At 41.7% G+C, this 22188-nt stretch overlaps 1 protein-coding gene across 1 annotated transcript in view; it reads left to right on the top strand.

Moving 5' to 3' along the window:
• Positions 1 to 22188, top strand: part of LOC116315621 (SLIT-ROBO Rho GTPase-activating protein 3-like) — a 33036-nt gene that overhangs the window by 3447 nt on the left and 7401 nt on the right. Inside the window, exons 2-20 of the mRNA XM_031733962.2 lie at positions 4687 to 5044; positions 6886 to 7057; positions 7168 to 7330; positions 8392 to 8454; positions 8550 to 8723; positions 8924 to 9052; positions 9253 to 9474; positions 10894 to 10995; positions 11146 to 11331; positions 11462 to 11546; positions 12721 to 12748; positions 12980 to 13076; positions 15459 to 15519; positions 15681 to 15758; positions 18388 to 18516; positions 19178 to 19283; positions 19414 to 19641; positions 21378 to 21433; positions 21531 to 21702. Coding sequence (XP_031589822.1) covers positions 4975 to 5044; positions 6886 to 7057; positions 7168 to 7330; positions 8392 to 8454; positions 8550 to 8723; positions 8924 to 9052; positions 9253 to 9474; positions 10894 to 10995; positions 11146 to 11331; positions 11462 to 11546; positions 12721 to 12748; positions 12980 to 13076; positions 15459 to 15519; positions 15681 to 15758; positions 18388 to 18516; positions 19178 to 19283; positions 19414 to 19641; positions 21378 to 21433; positions 21531 to 21702 — 2321 coding nt within the window. The 5' untranslated portion in view covers positions 4687 to 4974. The remainder of the gene's footprint in view (positions 1 to 4686; positions 5045 to 6885; positions 7058 to 7167; positions 7331 to 8391; positions 8455 to 8549; positions 8724 to 8923; positions 9053 to 9252; positions 9475 to 10893; positions 10996 to 11145; positions 11332 to 11461; positions 11547 to 12720; positions 12749 to 12979; positions 13077 to 15458; positions 15520 to 15680; positions 15759 to 18387; positions 18517 to 19177; positions 19284 to 19413; positions 19642 to 21377; positions 21434 to 21530; positions 21703 to 22188) is intronic.

Below are 22188 nucleotides of genomic sequence, written 5' to 3'. Positions count from 1 at the left end.
TGGCTTTTAGCATGTGTCAACCTTCAGCTGTGATTTGTAGTCACAGAGGTGAAAATTTAAAAAAAAAAAGGCTACAAAAACTCACTTTAAAGAGTTACTACAGAAAGTCAGTGTTGCATTTTCACAAAAGTGGGATACTCAAACCAGACGACTTTTAGAAACAGCGGTCAAAATGGAAGCAGCCGACTTCTAAGATATCCACACATTCAGCTGGTTATATGAAGAAAGCTCTTCATGAACCATAACGTGACTGGACAGCGAGGTTTATTCAGTTTCTTTCCGCCCACTACAGAAGTTTTATTTATTTATTTATTTTTAAATTTCACACCCACGATGTGTGGCATGCACTTTCTCTTTAGATAACTCTGATTACATCATCAGGGTTTCCTCCACAGCAGACCATTAAACTTTTATGATCGTGTCCCGAGAAGTACTTATCATGATGAGTAAACAGAATTGGCCGAAGGTGTGATCCCGCATTCAGGTTACCTCCCTATGTGTGGAACAATATATGATTAAAAATACATGACACAGCTATATTTTTCCATCCACAGGTCCAGATTGTTGTTCATTTATGCAAATTCTGTTTCATCAGTATGCTTTATTTACATTGCACATTGCACAATAAGATGATGTGCCAGACACAGTATGGGTCTATACTTTTTTTTTTTTGGTAAGCCCCATGGCTTACCATACCTTTAACATTTTTGTTAGCTGGTGTTTATCCAACTCACTCCTCCTGCAGTATAAGCTGCAACCAGCTCCATCCTGTCCCAGGTCCTGATTGGATCTAAAGGAGGCTCTCCAATCAGCACGTCAATTGATCGGTGTCACACCTGACTCTGTCTGACTTGGGCTTTCACATCAGTCAATGCACAGCTGAAGCATACATTAGCATATGATCGTGTTTGGCATGATCATGCATTCATGCTTTTCAGCATTCATCTGTGGTGACGACACTGCTTCAGCACCTGTGTCTGCAGTGCTGTTTCGCGGAAGCCTAATAGTTCCCAAAAGTCAGCTTTTCGGGAAGTTAGATCATCTGGCCGAGGGTCCCGCTGGCTGACACCCATGTGTTTCCTTACTTGATTTTATGATTTTTTTTTTTGTTTGTTTTTACAGTTTGGCTGTGTCCTGAGTTCAGGGGGTTTTGGGATGGTTTTCCTCCGAGGCAGCTGTGAGAAGTCTTACAATTAGCAATTAGATAGCAAAACATAAAGTTCTGCGCAGTAACACGGTCAACATAGCAAATCGTTGCTGGCTAACAGCAGTGTCAGGAAATCCCCGTGTAGTATCAGCATAACATCTAACACAATATCATCCTTGTATTGATTCTGCTTAGCGTCCCTTTTTTTTTTTCCTTTAACTGACATTAGCAGGAAACCCCCTCGATGGCAGTAAGGCTCTAAGACTCCCTACCACATTTATCCTGCCCTGTCGTCAGTCTGCTTTATATTCACCATGTGCACCACGTGACCTCTCTCATTCAGTGACCTTGACTTTAAGTATGAAACACTGCTCCCCTCTAACCTCTGTCTCTCTGTCCCGACCGCCCCTTTTTCCAGCCACCCACCCCCACTGTTTTCCCTCGTCTTTTGCTGAATCCCTCACATCCCCTCCTCTCTCCTCCTCAGATCATTTACAGTGGCTTTGTTCTGTGCAGATTAAGGTCGCACGCTGATGAAGGCTTCCTGTGCCTCCAGAGGTCTCGGGACCCTCGGAGTCTCATTTGCAGATTTTCTCTTCCCATTCGCTTGCTCTGCTTACAGATTTGCTCTCCACTTGAAACCACGGCTGAGCTATGTCTGGATCACATTCAGCGCACTGTTTTTGGAGGAAATGAAAGCACAGGTCTGACAACAGTCGTTAAGACAAAAAGTGGTTGGCGTTCGTGATGACAGCAGGGTATGGCATTGAAGAGATGCCAGGCCAGTTTTCTTGTTTGTTTTTTATCTCCTTGCCGTACAATCTACCTGCATCAACAGTATTAACTTTGCAGTATAAATGACACTGCATTAAACCACCTGGTGTCTTTTAACTTCAGTTACTTTTGTGAACTGAACACAATTGATTGCTTGTGGCGGATTGAGGAACAATTTCCACTGAAGGATTTTTTTTTTTTGTATTCTTCACAGGGTTCTGAAACCTGTTGAGAAACTGACACAGGATGTGGGGGTGAAGCTGCCTCTGTATATATGGGTGTGTGTGTGCTTCCTTGCATGTGTGTTGAAGTTAAAAGTGAGACATGAGTAAGAAACCGATTTTCATTGACAGCCTCGAAGGACTTGAAAGTCGTCCATAAAGTACAGAAAATCAAGCACACTTTGCATTCTCTAAATATGTTATTTCCTCCCAGTCTCTTTCCTGTTGGCTTCTCATCTCTGTATGTTTAGTTATGCATAGGCACAATATATTTACATTGTGAACTTGTGAACACGACATGTCACAGCACTATGATTTGACTACAAACAAAACAAAAGATAACCAGACCTTATATTACACAGTGAATGTTACAAACGTTTAAATATTAAGAGCACTAGACCAGAAGGTGATTTAAGTTAAAAAAAAAGCCTCACCCAGTTAGGCTTTTTTTAACTTAAATCTGTGTTGGAGGAACCAGCTTGTAGCCATTATTAAAACCCAACCCAGTGTGATATTACGAGGTTCAACCAATGAATAACCTACCCACTAACTGAATACACTGAGGCAGGGAATAGACACCACCTGTTTGCACAGTAGAAATCATTAGCAAATATAGACTGTATATATGTGATGGATGTAGCCACTGTTGTTTCGTGAAGTCCTTTTATGAAACCCCAAAGTCAGGGCGCCGTCTTAGTGTTTTGGAAAAAGTAGTAACTATATTTAGGCTGGGGATGTGCACGACTAGACATTTGTATGTTGCTGCTCTTGTTCGTCTGTGTGAGAAATGCTCGTAGGTTAAACATATTTTATTAGTGCATAATTGCAGTTGTTTCAGAGATGCCACTAGCCAGGATGATAGCTCCTTATTTCTTTTCTTTTTCTGCTATTCTGTTCTAGATTATCTGGGATCGTTGTCCTGTTGCATCACCCAGTTTCAGTCGAACTTTAGCTATGTCGAACTTAAAGTCAAAGTTTTCCGTGTCAGAGAAGTGGCTCTCTTTTTCATCCGGCTAAATCACCACGGTAACTTATGCTGAACACATAATGTTGTCTGGAACAGGCTATTCTCAGAGTTTCCACTTAAAATCGACTGGAAGCGCTACGTTTTCACTCATAAGCAATGTCTGAGCATGAGGTGTTTGCACTGTTAAGCTCTGTTTAGTTGTTGCTGTGCTTTGTGGCCAGTCATCTCCAGTTTGGTCTGGTCTGTCCAGAAGACGTTATTAGAGAAGTCTTGTGGCTTCTTCTTGTTGTTTGTTCAGATACAACTTTGTAAACCTAGGCTGTGTTTCCATGCACTCTCATTTAACATGCTGTCTGATGCCTGTACTGTCTGAGATGTGGCTCTTGGATTTTTTGCAGTTTGTGTGAGCTCTGCACAGTCTGACCTTGGTGTGGATTTATTGGACTACCCACTCCTGGGAAGATTGTGGCATTGTGTGAACACACACCTGGATGCTCCAGACCAGAAAACTGCCAGAACGTCTGATTTTATATAGGTGCTCACACAGGCTACTAATCAATTAATGAGGTACATTTGATTATCACCACCTGGCTGCTACTCACTCTTAAGTAGTTACCCATAAGTTACGCTTAATTCCTATGGAAGCAGTAAGTGTGTACTTACTTTTTCAGAGGAGACTGTGAATAATGTCCAACTGTTGGGAAATTAAAATGGGAATAGGAATTGACTCTTGGAGTCGGCCTCTACTGGCCATTTTTAGGAACTGCAGTTTTTTGGCTCTTACACGTCAGCATCCCTTTTCATCTCAAAGGTGGCCTCTCGTTTCACTAATTACTGTAGATGGGTATAACAAGTATACAATAATATAATCGGTATAATTTGAACTAATGTTCTCTGTAGTGCTTCATAAATAAAGTTGGCTCGGATTAAAGTTGAGGAGCAGAATTAGGAGATCTCACAACAGATTTTTATGTCTTTTACCTGATGGTTGAGATCCTTCTCAGCCTGAGTAGCACATACACTGACTTTGCTGTGTTAGTCGGGTCACCTCTTAACACAAACCAACCCTCAAACCAAGAATGACAAGTTATTAATAGATCAGCAAACCACAGGTGATTAAAAAAAAAACATAGACCAGTGTGTGGTTGTTCTCTAACCAGCATTTATATATATGCGCTTCTGGAAAAGAAAAAAAATCATTGAATCACTGGAGGTATTTCCCTGCCTATTACCTTCACGGACATCCCCAACAACCAACCCCGAGGCTACGACTGTCCTTCATTATTGGTGTTACTCATCACCTCTCATCTCCCTCCCACCCCCGTCCTTAATCCTTCACATCCCCATCACTCTGCCCTCTTACTGTCCATTCTCTGCACCACCCTTGTCTCGCCACCCCTCCTATTATATCTCCCATCTCTGGTGTCACTGTCCCTTTCTGTCTTGTCACCCTGCCCTCATGTGTCCACTTCCTCTGATTCGTTCACTCTCTCATTGCGGCCTCCATAAATCTGTTCCTGTTGCCTTTTTCCTCATCCATATCCAATCTCATTGTACTTCTATCTTTTTTTTCTCAGGCCTGCTCACCTATGGATCACCGTTCACATCGGAAACCCAGGGGATTCCATGGACACATCGACCTGACTCACATCCCCGCCAAGAGCAGCCAATCGACACTGATGCCAATGCACTGCACTCAGCTGTAGAGCAGTGAGGCCAAGGGGTCAAGGGTGAAAGGTCATAGGCTACTGATCAAGAGCAGAAGCTGAGGTTACAAGGTTTCAGAAAGGGGGAAGGACTGCGAGGCTCCGAGAAGCTATCGGGAAGGAGCGTCTCAGTGACAGACGAGGGCCAGGGGATCGAAGATGATGACTTCACATGGAAAGCTGAGGCGGGAGAAGGGGAGCCTGGCTGAGTATGAATCGCAGATGAAAGGTGAATATGCATGCGCTTGTCTCCGTGTATACGCTTGTGTTTGTACATGTGCGTTTGCCTGCACACATGACTGCACACAAGACAGCACACGGGCAGTCATGCATGAATGTGTGCACTGCGCAGTCATCCACACACACCCACACAAATATACATAACACACACAGTATCTGAACATATGTGTGCATACTCAAACCTAAGCTCCATGCAAAGTAAAGGGAGGAGAGCAGAAAAGCTTGCCTAGAAAGAAGCAAATCATTTTTGTGTAAGTGAAAACAAAACAACGACAAAATGACCAGAGCTGTCGTAATGAGGTTTTCTCATGACACCAGCATGTTTTTGTGTGTTTGTGTGTGCGCATGTGTGCGTCGTGATTTGGAGGCTTCATGCCGTGGCTGCTTGGCTCTGTGTACTGTACTACAAGGGTGTATTTATAGCTAGTATTAGTGATGCTGTCTCCTCACATCCAGTCAGCCCCGGGCTGTGTACTCACACAAAAACAGAGGAAAAAGAGTAAAGAGGGGATAGAAGGAGCGGGCGGAGTAGAGGGATGAGCAATGAGGGGGTGGGGGTAGAGGGGCAGGGGGTGAGTCAGACGAGGTGAAAGAGCAAAGCGAAGTTGGTGTTTTCTGAGAGAATGATGTTTGTATTAGCCTTTTTAGAGCGAAGAGCAGCACTGGGTCGCTGTGCTACTGCTTTAGCTGTGTTTGCATACAAGCTAATGTGTAATACATATAGTTATGATTATAACAATTAGTATGTCACTGTCACATTACAGGGGTAGTCAAACAGCTGTATCAGTCACACCACTGTCTGCGTTTTATAAACATGATCATAAGACATGAATTATTATTGATCCTCTATCTGTGTTAGAGGAAAGAATTCCAGTCAAACGATTCATACACTATTGGTGAATGTGTGTGCATTATTTCCAAATGTACAGAGACAGGGTGTGTCTCCAGCTTGTACTTTCAGGAGCCGTTGTGATAGGGGTTTTTATTTTTCCTGTCCTCTGTTATTGGTGTCTGGGAATGCTTGTCTTTGAGTGGTGGTGGTAAACGTACTCTCATTCTTTGCAATTAAAAGTCAAAAAAATATTTAAAATGTACAAAATGTCCTTAAACATGAAACGTTTGAGCTGATTGGCCCTTGTGGGAACACCTTTTAAGACTGTAAACACTGTTGTAATCTGGCTTAAGTCCTCATCCTGATGCTCATGTTTGAACTTCGGATGCTCATATTGTCTGCATCTACATGTTTAAATGCAGTGAGTTGCTGCTTTGTGAGTGGTTGATTGGATATTTAGGTAAATGAGAGGTTGCACCTGTTAAAGTGTCTGAGTGTGTGTAGCAGTAATAAGCCAATATAAGTCACAAACTCCTTATTCAGTATTTTTTTCTATCTATAATGTCAGTGAAGACAGATGCCCCTAATAGGACTGTGCAATTATTCACATTTTAATTTTTGTTAGTAATCCAAACGTTATTAAAATAACATAAACACAGGAAAATAAATAAGGATTATGATTTTTATAACTGTGATTCAAAAGCTACTATAGAGTATTGTACTGGATATAATAGGTTGTTTTTAATGTTTTTTTTCTTTAATTTTGTTTATTTAAAGCGTTAGAAAGCAACACAGTTTGTCCTCCCTGTGTGTGTTTAAAATTCGTTTCCAAACCTTTATTTAGTGATTCAGTTGGACATCAGGTACATACTATATTTTATGCACTGGCTGAGCTGGTAATTACATTTGCTGTGGTTGTTAGAGGTTGTGAGCATGTGTTTACTTCGGTGTCTAATCTATTTTTTGTCTCCCCCGTCTCCATTGCCCTCGCATCTCAGACCTGCGGGCCCAGCTGACAGACCAGATAAAGATTTTAGACTCTCAGGTGGAGGTAAAACAGCAGCAGCTCTCAGACCTGTCTGAGTTTCTCCGCCGTCGGGGTGACATCGAGTCTGAATATGCACGAGCCCTTGACAAACTCACAGAGAGGTTTACTCATAAAACAAAAAAGTAAGGCTGCATCAGTTGTGTGTGTGTTTATACATTTGGGTCTTTTCTCTTCCTCTCATGGGTCTGATGTGCGTGCCATAATCTCGATGCGCATCTCTGTTACTGTACAGGAAGGAGCAGTGGGGTCAGTCCGTGTGTCAGGTCTGGTCTGTTCTGCTGACTCAGACCCGTCTGGAGAGCCGCGAACATGCAGCACTGGGTGACACCTGCTGCAACACGCTCACACAAAGGCTGGCACATGGTACAGAGGACACACATCGCCTGCACAAACGGGTGAGAGGATGTTATAGTGTAAGGTCACATGTTTGAAAAGCAGTGAAAGGTACAGGGAGAGAGGTGGCCAGCACACGAGTCCTTCTACTCCAAAACAAGCCAATCATTTATTTTTTTCAAATGTAAAGATGATTTTACTTCTTTTACTTTACACTAAAATGACTCCTTGAAAACCGAACAGGCTCCCAGACATGAACTTGCAACTTTGACAAATACCAAATACAGTGACGGCTTTCATATAGATCCTAATTTGTCTTGGTAACGCCGGGCCTCATTCACTTAAAAAAACATTACACAGACTCATCTTGTTCAAATTACTGGATGTCAGACATGCTCTCTGTACCTTCTTGTGGTTGAAATGTAAGGAGAATCTTAATTAAGCCACTACAGACATGTCAGAGGAGCTAAGAGGTTTTGTCTGGCCCGCCGTCAAGCAGAGGAACCCTTTTAGTTTTTCTAATATCACTTTCAGCACTGTATTAAATGAATTACTGCTACAGATCAAAGTAATACTATGCAAACAACATAATTAAAAGTTAAAAGTTTTCAACCCAAGAAATAAAGTTCTTGTAAAGTGGTGTAATATTGTTGTGTACTTAGTTATTTTTGAAGGAAGATTTAACCTTTTGAGAATATGTGTTTGTTTTAGTGCCGAGAATCAAGAGACACATGTCACACGTCTGTAGGCTAAAATAAAGGTGTGTGTGTAAAATCCTCTGTTCTAAAAGAATAGCTTTAACCAGTTTTAGCAATCAGTGCTGGCGTTTGTGTTCTCTTGTTTTTAGAAAGTAAAGGGATAATTTTACCAAGACAGAATAACTATATCATATTTAATAAACCTCCAGGTTTTAATGCTGCCAAGCTCTGAAGGTCCTAAATTCCCACAGACTCACATTTCCATGTTTTTCACCCTTTTCACTCCTATTGTTACCCTAATCCTAACATTTAGCTGCTAGTACTAATTCTAGGACTCTTATCCGTACCAGGAGACTTACTGTAACAGGCCTTTAAAAGGCATAAGGAAACCATTTTTTAAAATATATTTTGTTTTTTTATTTCAGAGCAAAGAGGTTGGAATCCAGATGCAAGATGAGCTGCTGAAGGTTACCACTGAACTGCAGACGGTGAGCACATTATACTGCCGTCCTGTGTGTAACAAGACAAAATACTACAGTCACTGAGACTAGCATGTTGACGAGGGTTTGTGCTATTGATGAAGGCTCTGAAGACGTATAACCAGTACCACACCGACTGCCTGATAGCTGAGGGGAAACTGAAGGAAGCCGAGCGATTGGAGGAGAGACACACCGGCAAGTCAGCCGAACTGGGCCCCGGACAGCTGGGAGGGCAGAGGCGAAGCTCTGTTAAGAAGATGGAAAGATTAATGGAGAAGGTGAGCCTGTATTTCTGTGAGAGATAAAGAACGACAGCAGTCTTAGTATGTTTCTCACAGAGCAAACCACTTCCTGTGTTCAAGTGCCAGATACTTCAGTACTGTACATCCCGATATTTATATATCAGTAGATGTGGTTTTAAGTTGTTATTCGTGCTAATTCTCTCTCTTACTTTTTATGTTTGTGTATGCACACGCAGAGGCATGGCAGAGTGCAGGAGACCCAGCTGAAGTGTACCAAGGCTCGCAATGACTACCTGCTGAATCTAGCAGGAGCAAATGCAGCCATGAACAAGTACTACCTGCAGGATGTCAGCACCCTCATCGACGTAAGAAACATGCACTTTGTGCTGGGTGATTGTATGTTCATGCATGTATGACACACCTCAGCCTTGTTGCCATTCTTTCTGCAGAATAATAAATGAAAGTTGTCACAGGGAGAAGAAAAACAACAGTTTGAATCCACATTCATCCACATTTTCTCATGCTTTTCTTACACCCTTTGTTTCTTCTCCCTCTCTCCTGCCAGTGCTGTGACCTTGGTTTCCATCTGTCTGTGGAGACAGTGATGAAATGCTACCTGGCCAGCAGGTGGCGCATCCAAAAGACTGAGGAGACCGGGCTTAAGCAGTTGGAGACTGCGGTGACATCGCTGGACCAGAGTGGAGACAGAGATGCATTGCTGCAGCAACATGACGCCGCCTTCTGCCTTCCGTTCAGATTCAACTACCACCCACATGAAGGAGACCAGGTGAAGCTACCGTACCTCTGGTACAGCTGTATGACCGAGCTCAAAGTTACTGTTACTTAGACTCACAGTTATCACCCATGTTAATGAAGGGTTCTTAGATATGCAATGCTGCTGACTTACACGTACCTTACTTAGGTAACCTGTTCATTGCATTTAACTCATTGTATATGACTCTTATTATATACAATATATTACATTTCTATAACAAGGCATGGTTGGAGCATCAAGTGCTGAAGCAAACTCAAACACACTGAATCTTATGGATGCCCAGTTTTCAGGCTTTTGTAAAAAAAAAAAAAAAATACAATTTTAAATTAAATCCATTGAATGCTGAAAAATAGATCAGCTTCTGATCCATCATGCAGTACCATCTAGAAAGCATGATTGGCACCGCCTTAATTTTTCACCATGACAATGATCTCAAACACACTGCCGGTGCAGTAAAAGCAGACCAGGACAGGAGAACATACAATGGAACACTATGAGTAATGGATTGGCTCCCAGAACCTAGACTTCAACATTAGCTTTGGATGCCCCAAGACTTTGAGAAATTAGAGGAAAGCCTACCCAAGAGAGTTCAGACTGTTTTATAATTAAGATTTATTTCCACATATGTATATTTTTTGACATAAGCAGTCTTTGTGTTTAACTTATCCAAGCTGCAAACATTAGCATGTAATTAGCTTACTATCTGCAGCTATTAGCTAGTGTTCCTGCCAATGCCAGTTTGAATACCATTAATAATGTTATAATAACGATAATCTCCTATTTACTTCCAGTCAAATCTAAGACACTATCATAATGGTTTATAGTGGTTTATTATAGTTTATCCTGCCAATTTATCTAATTTGGCAAATTCATTTTACTCTGAATTTTAGAGACCAGTACAGACAATCTGTTTACTTAAACACTGAGATCCAAAGTTGAATTAAGTGACATCATCTTCACGTTAACCCACTACCCACATTCTGTGCTGCCAGCCTATGTGTGGTGGTGGTGGTGTTGGAGGGGGGTTTCAATAAAACGTGTGAAAGTCTAAGTATAAATGCAAGAACAGCCACATCCATTTAAGACAAGGTAAGGTTCATTTATTATAGGTGACCTATGTGTTAACAGACCTATACACAGGGTTCTACCATTTCCTGTATTTCATTCGCCTCTCTCTCTCTTTCTACTCTCTCTGAGCAGTCCCATGAAATAAAGGCTAACATGCTCCCCTAACATCTTAAAAACAATCTGTTAGTTGCAGCCAATATTTCTTTTCTGGCTGTGACTAAATGAAACATTTACAAGTTTTCATTTCCTACTGCTGTGTGAATTCACTGGTCAAAATATACCTGAAAGTTTGCTGAGATCAGCACCACTTTTGTTTTACTATACCTTATTTGACATTAGTTTTATATCTCTTGTGCATTTCAGGTGTGCGAGGTCAGTGCGGAGAGCCAGGTGAGGTACGAGTTGGAGACCAGGTTTCAGCAACTTCAGTCTCGACTTGCTGCCGTTACCTTGGAAACAGAGGAGGTCAGCTAATTGTTTTCTGCCTGTTTCCTTAATGGTCTGTCTGCCCTTGTCTGTCACTGCGTTAGCCAGGGTGGTGCTTTGCAACATGAGCCTTAAACCTTGAACTCTGAGCAGCTAAACTGACAAATTGCCTTTTTTTGCCTTTCTCAGATCAGTAAAACGCTTAAAGCCACACTCGCAGCCCTTCTGGACACTATGTGCGACAGCGACTGTAACCCCTCCCCTGATGTGCCCAGCAACCTATCACACGAGCCGCCCGGTGGAGGCACCCTACCAAAACTTACCCTTGCCAAGCGTCGAGCCAATCAACAGGAGACAGAGACCTACTACTTCACAGTGAGTTAATGAAGGGCATGATTGACATTAGTTTCCTGATTGCAGTTTCAATGAGCAGTTTTCCAAACACAGATAAAAATGATCGACTGTTTTTGATTTATTCACTATTTCTTTCTCTTTTTTGTCTTAGAAAGTGAAAGAGTTCCTTACCAGCAGCTCTCTGGCCTCCAAACTTCAAGCCAAACATGATATCCTACAAGATGCCATACAGAAAGGTACAAGGAGGATGGATTTAATGCAGTTTGTTCCAGTGTTGCCTTTGATTATGTCTGCAAAATATGCACATACATTAACCAAAATCCAACATTGCCACAAACTGCTTCTTGGCTTAATCAGCATCTTGCAGATTTGTCACCCATATGAAAAAACCTGTTAGAAAATAAAACAGAAAGAAAGCATGGCTGTACATGCTCCACAGTAACATTTAGAGCAGCTACAACAGGCCAAGTATAATAAGAGTGTATCAGTGGTAGTCTCAGATTCTCATAGTGGTACTGAAGCAATACTGTGCATCGCACTGAACTCTGTCATACACACACATATACATATGTTACAAAAGATGTAATCATGCTCTCCAAAGTTATAGACTGTATACAAAAGATGGACATAGCCATGATGTCACCTGGTCATTTAGCATTCTGCCAACTAATATGTTTTATTTGTTTGTTTTATTTTGTTCTCAAGCCAAAAGTGACCATATTTAGATCAAAGGCTGGAGTTTCGTCAGCTAATGCTAGCAAGAATTGCTGGTTTATTGCATTCATACTGCAGGTGCAACATGCAGACAGGGATTGCTTCTCTTAACTGAGAAGTGAGAGACTAATAAGGTACAAATATTTCACTGAGCAAAACTTGAGGGGAAAAATAAGAAGTCTTGGTGAGGATGGACCACACATGCTTCAAAATTCACCAGTAGCACAAACACAGTCGAGGTTTAGTTCAGTGATTGAAATGAACAGAGGGGAAGACTAACAGGAAGCTATCGGCTATAGCTGTTACCTGTCGGTCAAAGGCAACACCTTGGAGGTTTGTTTTTAATTTTTTGCTTTGTTTTTATCTAATCTGTCTGAATTTTCATTTTTCACACCCAGTGGTTTCTGCCCATCTAAAATAAGTGAAGCACAGCCCAGCTCATGCCTTCATTCAAATCATTCAAGCATAAAATCAGGAAAACATACCTGTTGCTCTTTAAACAATATGCTACTGAGGTTTGTTAAGGTCAAATCTTTCTAATGCGACACACTCAGGATTTTCATCACATGTATTAGACTTTCCACAGTTCCACATGCACTTGACTGAAAAATCAGTAGCACTCCCCGTTAACATTGCTGTGCGATCTTTGCTAACCCTGACTCACTCTTTCACATATTTTCTGTCTCTGTCTTCCAGCTGAGGCCGTTGACAGCGACCCTTCCAGGTAAACAGACTTTTTATGCAGCTGAGAATAAATCAGTGTGACTGAAATGGAGAGAGTACAGAGGACATGGAGAGAGGACAGTGATGGGCTAAATTTAAACCAAAATTGCTTTTTCCATGATGTATACGAATCTATTTCTAGAGGGGTGGACACCTGACTTTGCAGTTAACAACAATACTACATCTTGAGTGTCACTATGGGATCATGCATTTTATCTATTATATTTCCCAGAATGCAATGTGCTCGGTCAGTGCGCGTTCGGAAGTCCAGACCTGTTTCCCAATTCTGCCACACACTCTTCAATACAGACATACTGTCCTACATAGAGGTAACACTCACATTCATTCACACAGAAAAGCAAATCCGCTCTTCATTTGTTTTTACTTGTCTTGTATTGTTTGCTGCGCTGCTGTTCAAACCTTCCAAATGAAAACCTGCCACATTGATGCAGAAGAATTGGGGATTGTTGAGGGTTCTTGCAGCACATGCGCACAATGACAGCCCCCCACCCCCCTTGCCCCCTCCAGTGTAGTTACTGCTGCCTTCGTGTGTATGGTCATGCTTATGGCTTACTGCTGGCTTTCTCTCCTTTCAATCCATCCCCCCTTTTATCTCCTCCTCTCTCTCTTGTGAAAGGATTAAAATGCACTGGCCTCTTTGCTGCCTCCTCTCGACTCCTCTATTCAGTGTGTGTGTACATGAGCGTATGTGTGCGTGCGCGTATGCTTATGTGCGCCTCTTCCCACTGCCTCTAAATCTTTATTCCCCTTATTGTCCCCTCTCCCTTCTCTTCTAATCTGCTTTTTCTGTGTCCCCGCTCTGCTGTGTTTGGCTTGGTGCAGAAGAAGAAGGCGAATGTCTCGGACACAGGTACTCAGCACTGTCTGTGTGACTGCTTATGCAGTGCATGCAGACTTGGGACTGTTTACCACAAAGAAGCAGTCACCATGTCTAAGTCGTGTCCGGTGCAGCTTTTTTCAGGGAAGTTTTAGCAGCAGGTGTAAAGCTGTTTTTATGAAATGTGTATGCAGTATTCCCCCTTCAGCCTGGGTTTCTCATGTTCATTAACCAACTTGTAAAGCACTTTGCTCAACCTTTTACAATAGAATGTGCTATAGAAATAAAATTGACATTGGCAGCCTGGCCTCAGCAACACACACTGTAAATGTTGAATTTATTGAGGCCCTGAAAAACTGGTGAAATACTCCTAATCTCACCATTTGCATGTTTACATACAGTACAACAGCTGCAAGTCATAGAAATTGCTGGGTTTTTATTTATTTACGTTACACCTATAGCTGTACTATATAATACAGATTTTTTTCTGTGTACAATATCTCATCTCTTCATTCTCTTCATCATGCCTTCCACATACATTTGAGTAGACTTTTTCACCGACTACAATGCCCAGTAGACAAAAAAGTTAGGCAGACAAGAAAAACTGGTGCAGCTGCAAATGCACAATCACATTAAGCTCCAATTGAACAATTAATGAGTCAAAAATATTTCCCATTTTCTCTCATTTGATGATGATGATAGCTCAGTCACTTCAATGTACGCAAAAGTTCAGGCATGAACTTCTATGCACAATCATGAGACTGGCAGGTTGAGTTTATTATGAACCTCATAATAATGATATTAATTTTATGCATCAGTGAGGAAATTGCCTAAAAATCACCTTGACTGGTGAGCTATCAAATTGACAATCATTATCAATGTTACAGCCCTAATTTACTGTAGCGCTTTTATGGTTGAAAATATCAGCTGTAGGTTAGCCTAGCATAGCGCATAAACTGGATGCAGAGAAGAAGAGTTAGCTGGGTTTTGTTAAAAAAGTTGTTTTTTCTAAAATATTTTTTATATGTTTCTTTTTTTGTGTGGTTTAAACTAACATAGGACATGTCAGTCTGCATGCTAGCTCTTGTTTCCAGTGTGCTAGGCTACTAGCTTTAGCCAAAGTCTTTTGACTGGTAATGCCCCTGCACAATTATGTGGGCAGTTATTTTTGATGCTCCTATTTGAATGAATGAGAAAAGAGCCATAACCCTTTAATTATCACTTGGTCTTAAAAACATCACGTGTAGAATTGCTGTAGAATCTGTTTAAAAATTCTTTAAAGGTTAGCTAAACTTTTCCTGTGCATGTGCAAAGTTTCATTAAGGCTGCATATCCCATCAGAATCTTGCAGTAATACAAAAAGGATCATCACTACATTACAGAAGTGTCCCATAGATTTCTATTCAGGATTCTTTGAGTGTCGACTTGCTTTTATAAAGTCTTTGCTTTGGCATGTCAGTCCTAGACTCACCACAAAACCAATAAACACGCTCCCCCAAATGTGAAAGCATTTTGTTCATATTTTCACCTGATTCCAGTATTAACAGTTTCACTATTCATCCACAAGATTTAGTTTTTATTGTTATGTAACTCAGTGATTTCAGTTGAATTTACAGGGATAATAGTTTTTAGTTACGTGTAGCCAAGTGCCCTTAAAAGAACCCCAATTGATGAAACTTGTACTTTTCAGTCATCTTTAGTTTCCTGCATTGCATCTTTCTGCCTTGCATATTTCCCTTCCCTGTTATTGGTCTTCCTTTCTTTCATCCTTTTTTCCTCCCCCTCTCTTTGCATCTCTCTCTGCACTCTGTTTCTGTCTTCAGCACCGCGTTCTCGTCTCATCTCTCTTCTTCTAACCGTCTTTTTTCTGCAGAGCTCTGGACAGCAGATTCCTGTGGTGGTTGAAAGCTGCATTCGCTTCATAAACCTCCACGGTGAGTCAGTTTTTGTCATATCAGTAAGTCATGCTGTGAGAGCTTTGGACAGTGAAAATGAGTAGGTGGAAGGACCTGTTTTGTATTTTTTGTGCACTTCTGCATATCAGGCATCTGTGAACGTGTCATATGGTGTGAATATGTGTTTGTGTGTATCGCAGGCCTCCACCATGAAGGAATTTTCAGAGTTCCAGGCTCACAGAGGGAGGTGAACCTCCTCAGAGATGCATTTGAAAGAGGTAAGTGCTTTCCTCGTTTTTTCTTTTGTTTTTTTTCTTTGTACATGTGGTGAGATTGCAGAACTTTTTCCTCAGATGGAGAAAACTAAATCAAAGAAGTGAAGTTGTCTATTTACAATGCAATAAATATTACAGTTAAAGTTTAGACAATTAAAACTGCAGAACACTATAGTTGTTCCATTAGCACAATCTAGTGGTTTACATAAACTGCGTTTGCCATGAAGCCAGAGCCAGTGAATGTAAGTCTAGCATAACTGAGGGTTAACCTCAATCGACCAAGTTAATTTTAGCGACTCGAATGACTGAGCTGGATCATTCATGGCCATTTATTTACACAGGAATACTACAATTGTCTTTATCAAGCTTGTACTGTTTCCCATCCATCTATTTTCTTCCACTTATCTAATTCAGGGTCACTGTTGAGGTGGCTGGTGGATTCAAACCCAGGAAACTTCCTGTCATAGTCCTGGGTTTGAATTTTTGAGCTTGGAATTTTGAACATTTTTAGTTTTGTTCAATCAGTTGGGTTTTTTAATTACTCACAAAATGACTTTCGTGTCTTTAGAATCTCTTTAGTTCCAGTTTCCATTTGTACTAGAGATGTATTGTTCCTCAACTTTTGATTTCCTTTTATTCACCAATCGCTGTGGTTTCATAGTTTCAGGTGTTTATTGTTTAGATTTTTGTATTCTTTGTTCTCTGTTCCCATTAGGTAGCTGTTTTTTGGTCTTCACTTGTTTCTTGTGTCTTGTATTTAATTTTACTTCCTTTTCTCATAACCTTAATTAGTTTCTGCTGTGTAATTAAAAACATTGTTTCTTTTTTGTTTACCTAGTTTGCCAGTGAGTCCTGTATTTGGGTCCTGTTTCTTCCAGAACCATGACACTTTTTTGTTGTTGCTGTGAGGCAGTGCACTGCCACCAACATACCATCACACCAACATACCATCCTAAAATGGTTTAATGTAATTAATTATAGTTTTTCAACCATCCATCCAGCTACCGATCGCCATAGGGATGGATGCATGGTACATTCTGGGCCATGTCACCAATCAGAGGTGACCTATCCTGTCTCCTATCCTGTCTTCCTTCTCTCCCCCCAACCGGTCGCAGCAGATGACCCCGCCCCTCCCTTAGCCTGGTCCCTCCAGAGGTTTCTTCCTGTTAAAAGGGAGTTTTTCCTTCCCACTGTCGCCAAAGTTATTGCTCATAGGGGGTCATATGATTGTTGGGTTTTTCTCTGTATGTATTATTGTAGGGTGTGCCTTACAATATAAAGCGCCTTGAGGCGACTGTTGTTGTGATTTGGCGCTATATAAATAAAATTGAATTGAATTGAATTTTCAGTCATTTTTATGCAAACTTGAGTTTTGGCATCAATGTTCCACCAAATCTTTATGCCATACATGGCTGTTTTAGACAGGATGCACTGCCTGAAACTGCACCTGTCTCTAAAACCACTAATCTCATCTACTCACGCAAAAAACATTGTCCAAATACCCCTGAAAGCAGCAAGTTTGTCTGTGGCCCGCTTGCCCATCTGCTCTGAAATTGCATGTGCCTCAGGATATCTCTGAACCCTATTCTAGGTCTGACATGGTTTTTTGTTTTTGTGATGAAAAAGATAATGTAAAAATCATTAGCTTCCCGCTAACCATTGGCCACAATGAGTTTTAAAAAAAAAACCCACAGCAGCACACATAAACTAGGTCTGGGAGAAATTACAAATATAATACGTCTATAAACAAATATCTGCATATGACCACACAGATATCTGTAGGTAGAGGACGTGACTTTTGGTTCTAAAAGCTTTCTGGTTTCTGGTCCGCTTCTAGTTCGGTTTGTACTGACAGCCACTGGCTGTCAGTAGGTCATGTGAAGTGCAAAAGACTAAACGGTTTTCCCAAATCAACCTCAAACTACCGGCTGTTATCTGACAAAGTTTCAGCTTCTTAATAGCTCTTTGTATTCAGAAACAAGAACTAGTACACAACGTTTTGGCTCAAATGTTCTTTAGTTACAGCCCTGAAAAGCAGATCATGGTCCAAGAGGCAGACACCAGCGTTACTGTGTCCTCCTCATGATTCTGCAAGGGCTTGGATCTGCTTGGAGAGCGCCAAACAGCACTTTCTTCACTTTTCTTTTCTTCTGTGTTGCAGTTTTTAATAACAAAGCAGTTCATCATTTTCTACTCATGTTGATGTCGCTTTTTTTAGAGAGAGATTTTTAATGTGTGTGAGTGAAACAAATCCTTTCAGTTTACTCAAGTGGAACTAAACGAGTATAATAGGATCACCCACTTGTCCGTGTTGTCAGCAGCTCTTCATGATTGAGTCAGCAAGCCGGTATTAACCTGTAACCTGGCCTAAGTTATCAGATGATTGCAAATGCATTTTACCTTTACAGTTTCACAAATTCTAACTGGCATGAATCCTTTTTGCCAGTGACTTTCATCATCTATTCGCTAACTTTGTCTTTTCAGCGCTGAGCTGGTAGCATGCAGTTTACACTGTGAGATCTGAGACAACAACATAGAGCTGAAAGGCTTCATAGAGTGAAGGAAAAATCTCATGCCTGTGTGCTCTGCTACTCCGATTCAGTCATCTGACGTGTGTTTAACCTCTGTGTAGGAGAGGATCCTCTGTCAGATAGCGAGTGTGACCTGGACTCTGTGGCCGGTGTGCTGAAGCTGTACTTCAGAGGCCTCGAGCCTCCTCTCTTCCCCTACGACAGCTACACTCAGCTGCTGGAGTGTGTCCGTAAGACCCCTTATGTAACTTCTCTATGTGTGTGTGTTTGTGTGTCTGTTTTCAGATTGTGTACTGGTTTCACTTGGGCTTTTTGATGTCTGCTTTCAGTTACTCGAGTATTTCTGGAACATTGTAGTTCCTAGATGCTTTCTCAACCTTGGTTAAGCTGACTCAGCCCGTCACGTACTGTGCAGTGAACCGTTTTTTGCCTGTGATCCTGTTTGTCTTGATATAACTTCACTGATGCTCCAAACACAAAGCAGCAAAAACAATGCAGCATTGATGCAAGACAATGCAACTTATACATTTGGTTCTTGCGCACCACAGCGCATAGTTTGCTGTGTGTTTATCCTTTCCACTATCTCCCTGTTATTTCCGTAGGTGTCTTCCCAATGCTGTTTTTTTGTTTTTTTTTCCAGGACAGATGCTCTGAGTCACAATTTGCACAGCTAACCAGTGCTGCAAACCTGCCTAGGGGTTGTTTACTCCCCTTAAATTTGTAGATTTTCCATTAGTGGCACAGCAAAATCAATCCATCCTCCTCACCTCTTTCTTTAAGGAAGGATTTGGGGTGAATTTTGGTCAATGCAGGCTTGGAAAAACTTAAATGCAACAACTAAAACTTGAAGTTTTAGTTCATCATGTCATTTTGTTTTCTTCCTGTCGTCAGAAATCGAGGAGGAGGTGGAGAAAGCCGTCCAGATTAAAACGATTGTCTCGACCTTCCCAAGGCCTCTCCTCATCGTGATGCGTTACCTTTTTGCTTTCCTCAACCAGTAAGCTGCACCAAAACCCAGCGTGGGATATTTTCACATATCAGATACGTGCCATGCTCATAAAACTGCACACTCGTGCCAGAAATAGAAAGTCACCATGCGCGTGTTTGTGTTTCTCTTTTTTTCTCAGTGTGTCTCAGTACAGTGACGAGAACATGATGCAGCCCTACAACCTGGCTGTTTGCTTCGGTCCAAGCCTGCTGAGGGGGATGGATTCTGATGACGCTGTTGCTAGGCAGCCACAGGTTAACGACCTTGTCAAGACCATGATCCTTCAGCATGACAGCATCTTCCCCAGCCAATCGGAGCTGCCGGGCCCTGTTTACGAGAAGCACATGACTCTGGAGCAGGAGTACTGGTGAGAGATGAGTACCCATTGATAAAAATTTTGTTTTTGCTGCAAAAATACAAAAGCTCTGAGTTCCTAACAAACAGCAATTTCAGTGAACACAACGCAAAGTAAGAAAACAACTTTTTCAGTTTGACATCAAAAGCAGCGAGTTGCGACCTGCTAGTCATGAAAATAATGTTGTCTAGTCCCTTTGTTAACCCTTTGTTTAAGCCAACGTTCATTGGATTGGCTGCCCCTCACAAACCGATGGTTTGAAATGCAGGTGGGTGGGGCTCTTTGTTTATATCAAACTACAGAGGACTGAATTCAAAGACACCCTGAAAATCAAAGTGTAAAAATTCTGCAGCAGGCTAGTTCATTTTGCAGAAATTTAATTGTAGCAACTCAAAATGGTACTCCATTTGTATGCCGCCACGTGCTCGTATACCTGCATCACTACAAATGAGATGGTTGATAGTGTCCTGGGGATCTCCTCCCACATCTGGACCATCACTGAGCTCCCGGATAGGTTGAGGTGCAACCTGGAAGCATCAAATGGACTGAAACATAATTTTCCCGAGGTGTTCTATTAGGTCAGGTGGGGTATTCAGGCCACCACATGAAGCCTGTTTCAGATTGTTGGTCAGAGACATTCACACCAGTGTCCTGCTGGAGGTCATTTTGTAGCTCTGGCAGTGCTCAGCCTGCTCCTCCTTGCACAAAGAAGCAGATATCTGTCCTGCTGATGAGTTAAGGACGTTCTACATCCCTGTCCAGCTCTCCTAGAGTAACTGCCTCTCCTGGAGTCTCCTCCATACTCTTAAGACTGCGAGGAGACACACCAAACCTTCTGGCAATGGCACGTATTGATGTGCCATCTTGAGGAGTTGGACTACCTGTGCAACCTCTGTAGGGTCCAGGTATTGCCTCCTGTTGCCAGTAGTGACACTAACCTAATGCAAAACTAGTGAGAAAAACTAAAAATACGAGGAGGGGAAAAATGTCAGAGGCCTCCAGCTGTAAAAGCATTTCTGTTTTAGGGGTTGTCCCATTGTTGCCCCTCTAGTGCACCTGTTGTTAACTTCATTAACACCAAAGCAGCTGAAACTGATTAATGCCCCCTCTGCTACTTAACTGACAGGATCAATATCCCAGAAATTTGGCTAATGTTCGATCCTGTACTGTATTAAAAAGTGTACCTTTGGGGTTTTTTGAGCAGTAAATTAAGTAAATACATAAAAGTGCCTATCACGCTCAGTCTGAAAAGATATTTGTTGAAGTATTTACTGTCGTCAGTAAATGATTGGGCAGCAACCTTTTTGTTCCAGAGATTTGTTGTTCTTGTCAAACTTTTAAGACTCAGGCAGAGATGGTTCCAAGTACATAAAGCAACTTCGCCCCTCAGCCCCCTTTTCATGGTTCATCCTCTTGAAACAGAATTTCATGCCACGCCAAAGGCACTTCTGTGTAGCTCACAATGCTTTGTGTAAAAACATAACGCTTAATGCTATTAAGCCGATTGCTCGCTAAAATTGAACACTGGCCTCCAGGCTAACCCCCTACGACCCAAAGTCAGTCTGTTTCCTTCATGATCTTTTTATTAAAAATCATTCTGTCTGACATTAGACCAAGCCTGAGGTTTTAGGGTCATTTGGGAAATCTCACAGCAGTATGAAGTCTTGCATAAAGAGAGGCTGTGGTGTGACAGTTAGCGGAAGAGAAGAGGAACCGAGCATGACTTTGGTTTTTCTGCTTTTCTGCAGTGAACCAATCACAGAAGAGGGAGATGGGGAGACCGAGCATCTGCCCAGTGAGGATGGTCAGTACGCATAAGCACCAACCCTGTCACATTATTGTACTGTTACACCACAAAGTTACGTTATAAACTTGCTTTGTGTGTCTGCTGGTGTGTACAGAATGGGAGGCGGTGGCTATGTTTGACTACGTGGCGAGATCCCCGGCGGAGCTTTCCTTCAAGCAGGGAGAGCCTCTCATCCTTCACAGCAAGGCCTCTTCTGATTGGTGGCGAGGAGAGGTGGGAGGGGTTAAGGGCCTCATCCCTCACAAGTACATCAGTGTGCTGGAAGGGTGAGTGACATTTCTATGTCACATATCCACTGCCAAAATGAAATTTCATGACACCCTTAAGGCATCATTATCATTTCATACAGAATTTACTGTTTTTGCTTGCTATTCAGGTCAGTTTATTCAGTGCCACAATTCAAAGTGAAATTAAGGCAAATCGGTTTCCCTGAGTGAGCGCCACGGCAGCCTGCAGTATGACTGGATAGATTTCCTTTAATAACTCATACATTTGGATACTGTTAAGGTTTAATGTTAGAAGTGTGGCTCCTTTGAACGACAAGTGCTGACACGGGAACCTTGGGTAATTCGATTCACTGAACTGGACCTCTCCATTACAATTGGCCCCACTAATATTCTTTACCAGTTACAGTGACAGGAAGTGACAAAATAAAATAAAAACAGCATCTGCGTGTGTGTGTATGCTGATTGGATGCCATTAAATCAGATAAACTGGTAGAATGTAAAACCCACAAGTGGAGAGAGAAAGTA

Source organism: Oreochromis aureus, linkage group 20, assembly GCF_013358895.1.
Source record: "Oreochromis aureus strain Israel breed Guangdong linkage group 20, ZZ_aureus, whole genome shotgun sequence".
Classification (NCBI taxonomy): Eukaryota; Metazoa; Chordata; class Actinopteri; order Cichliformes; family Cichlidae; genus Oreochromis; species Oreochromis aureus.
The sequence above is the reverse complement of the archived record's forward strand: the minus strand, read 5'-3'. Positions and strand labels throughout refer to the sequence as shown.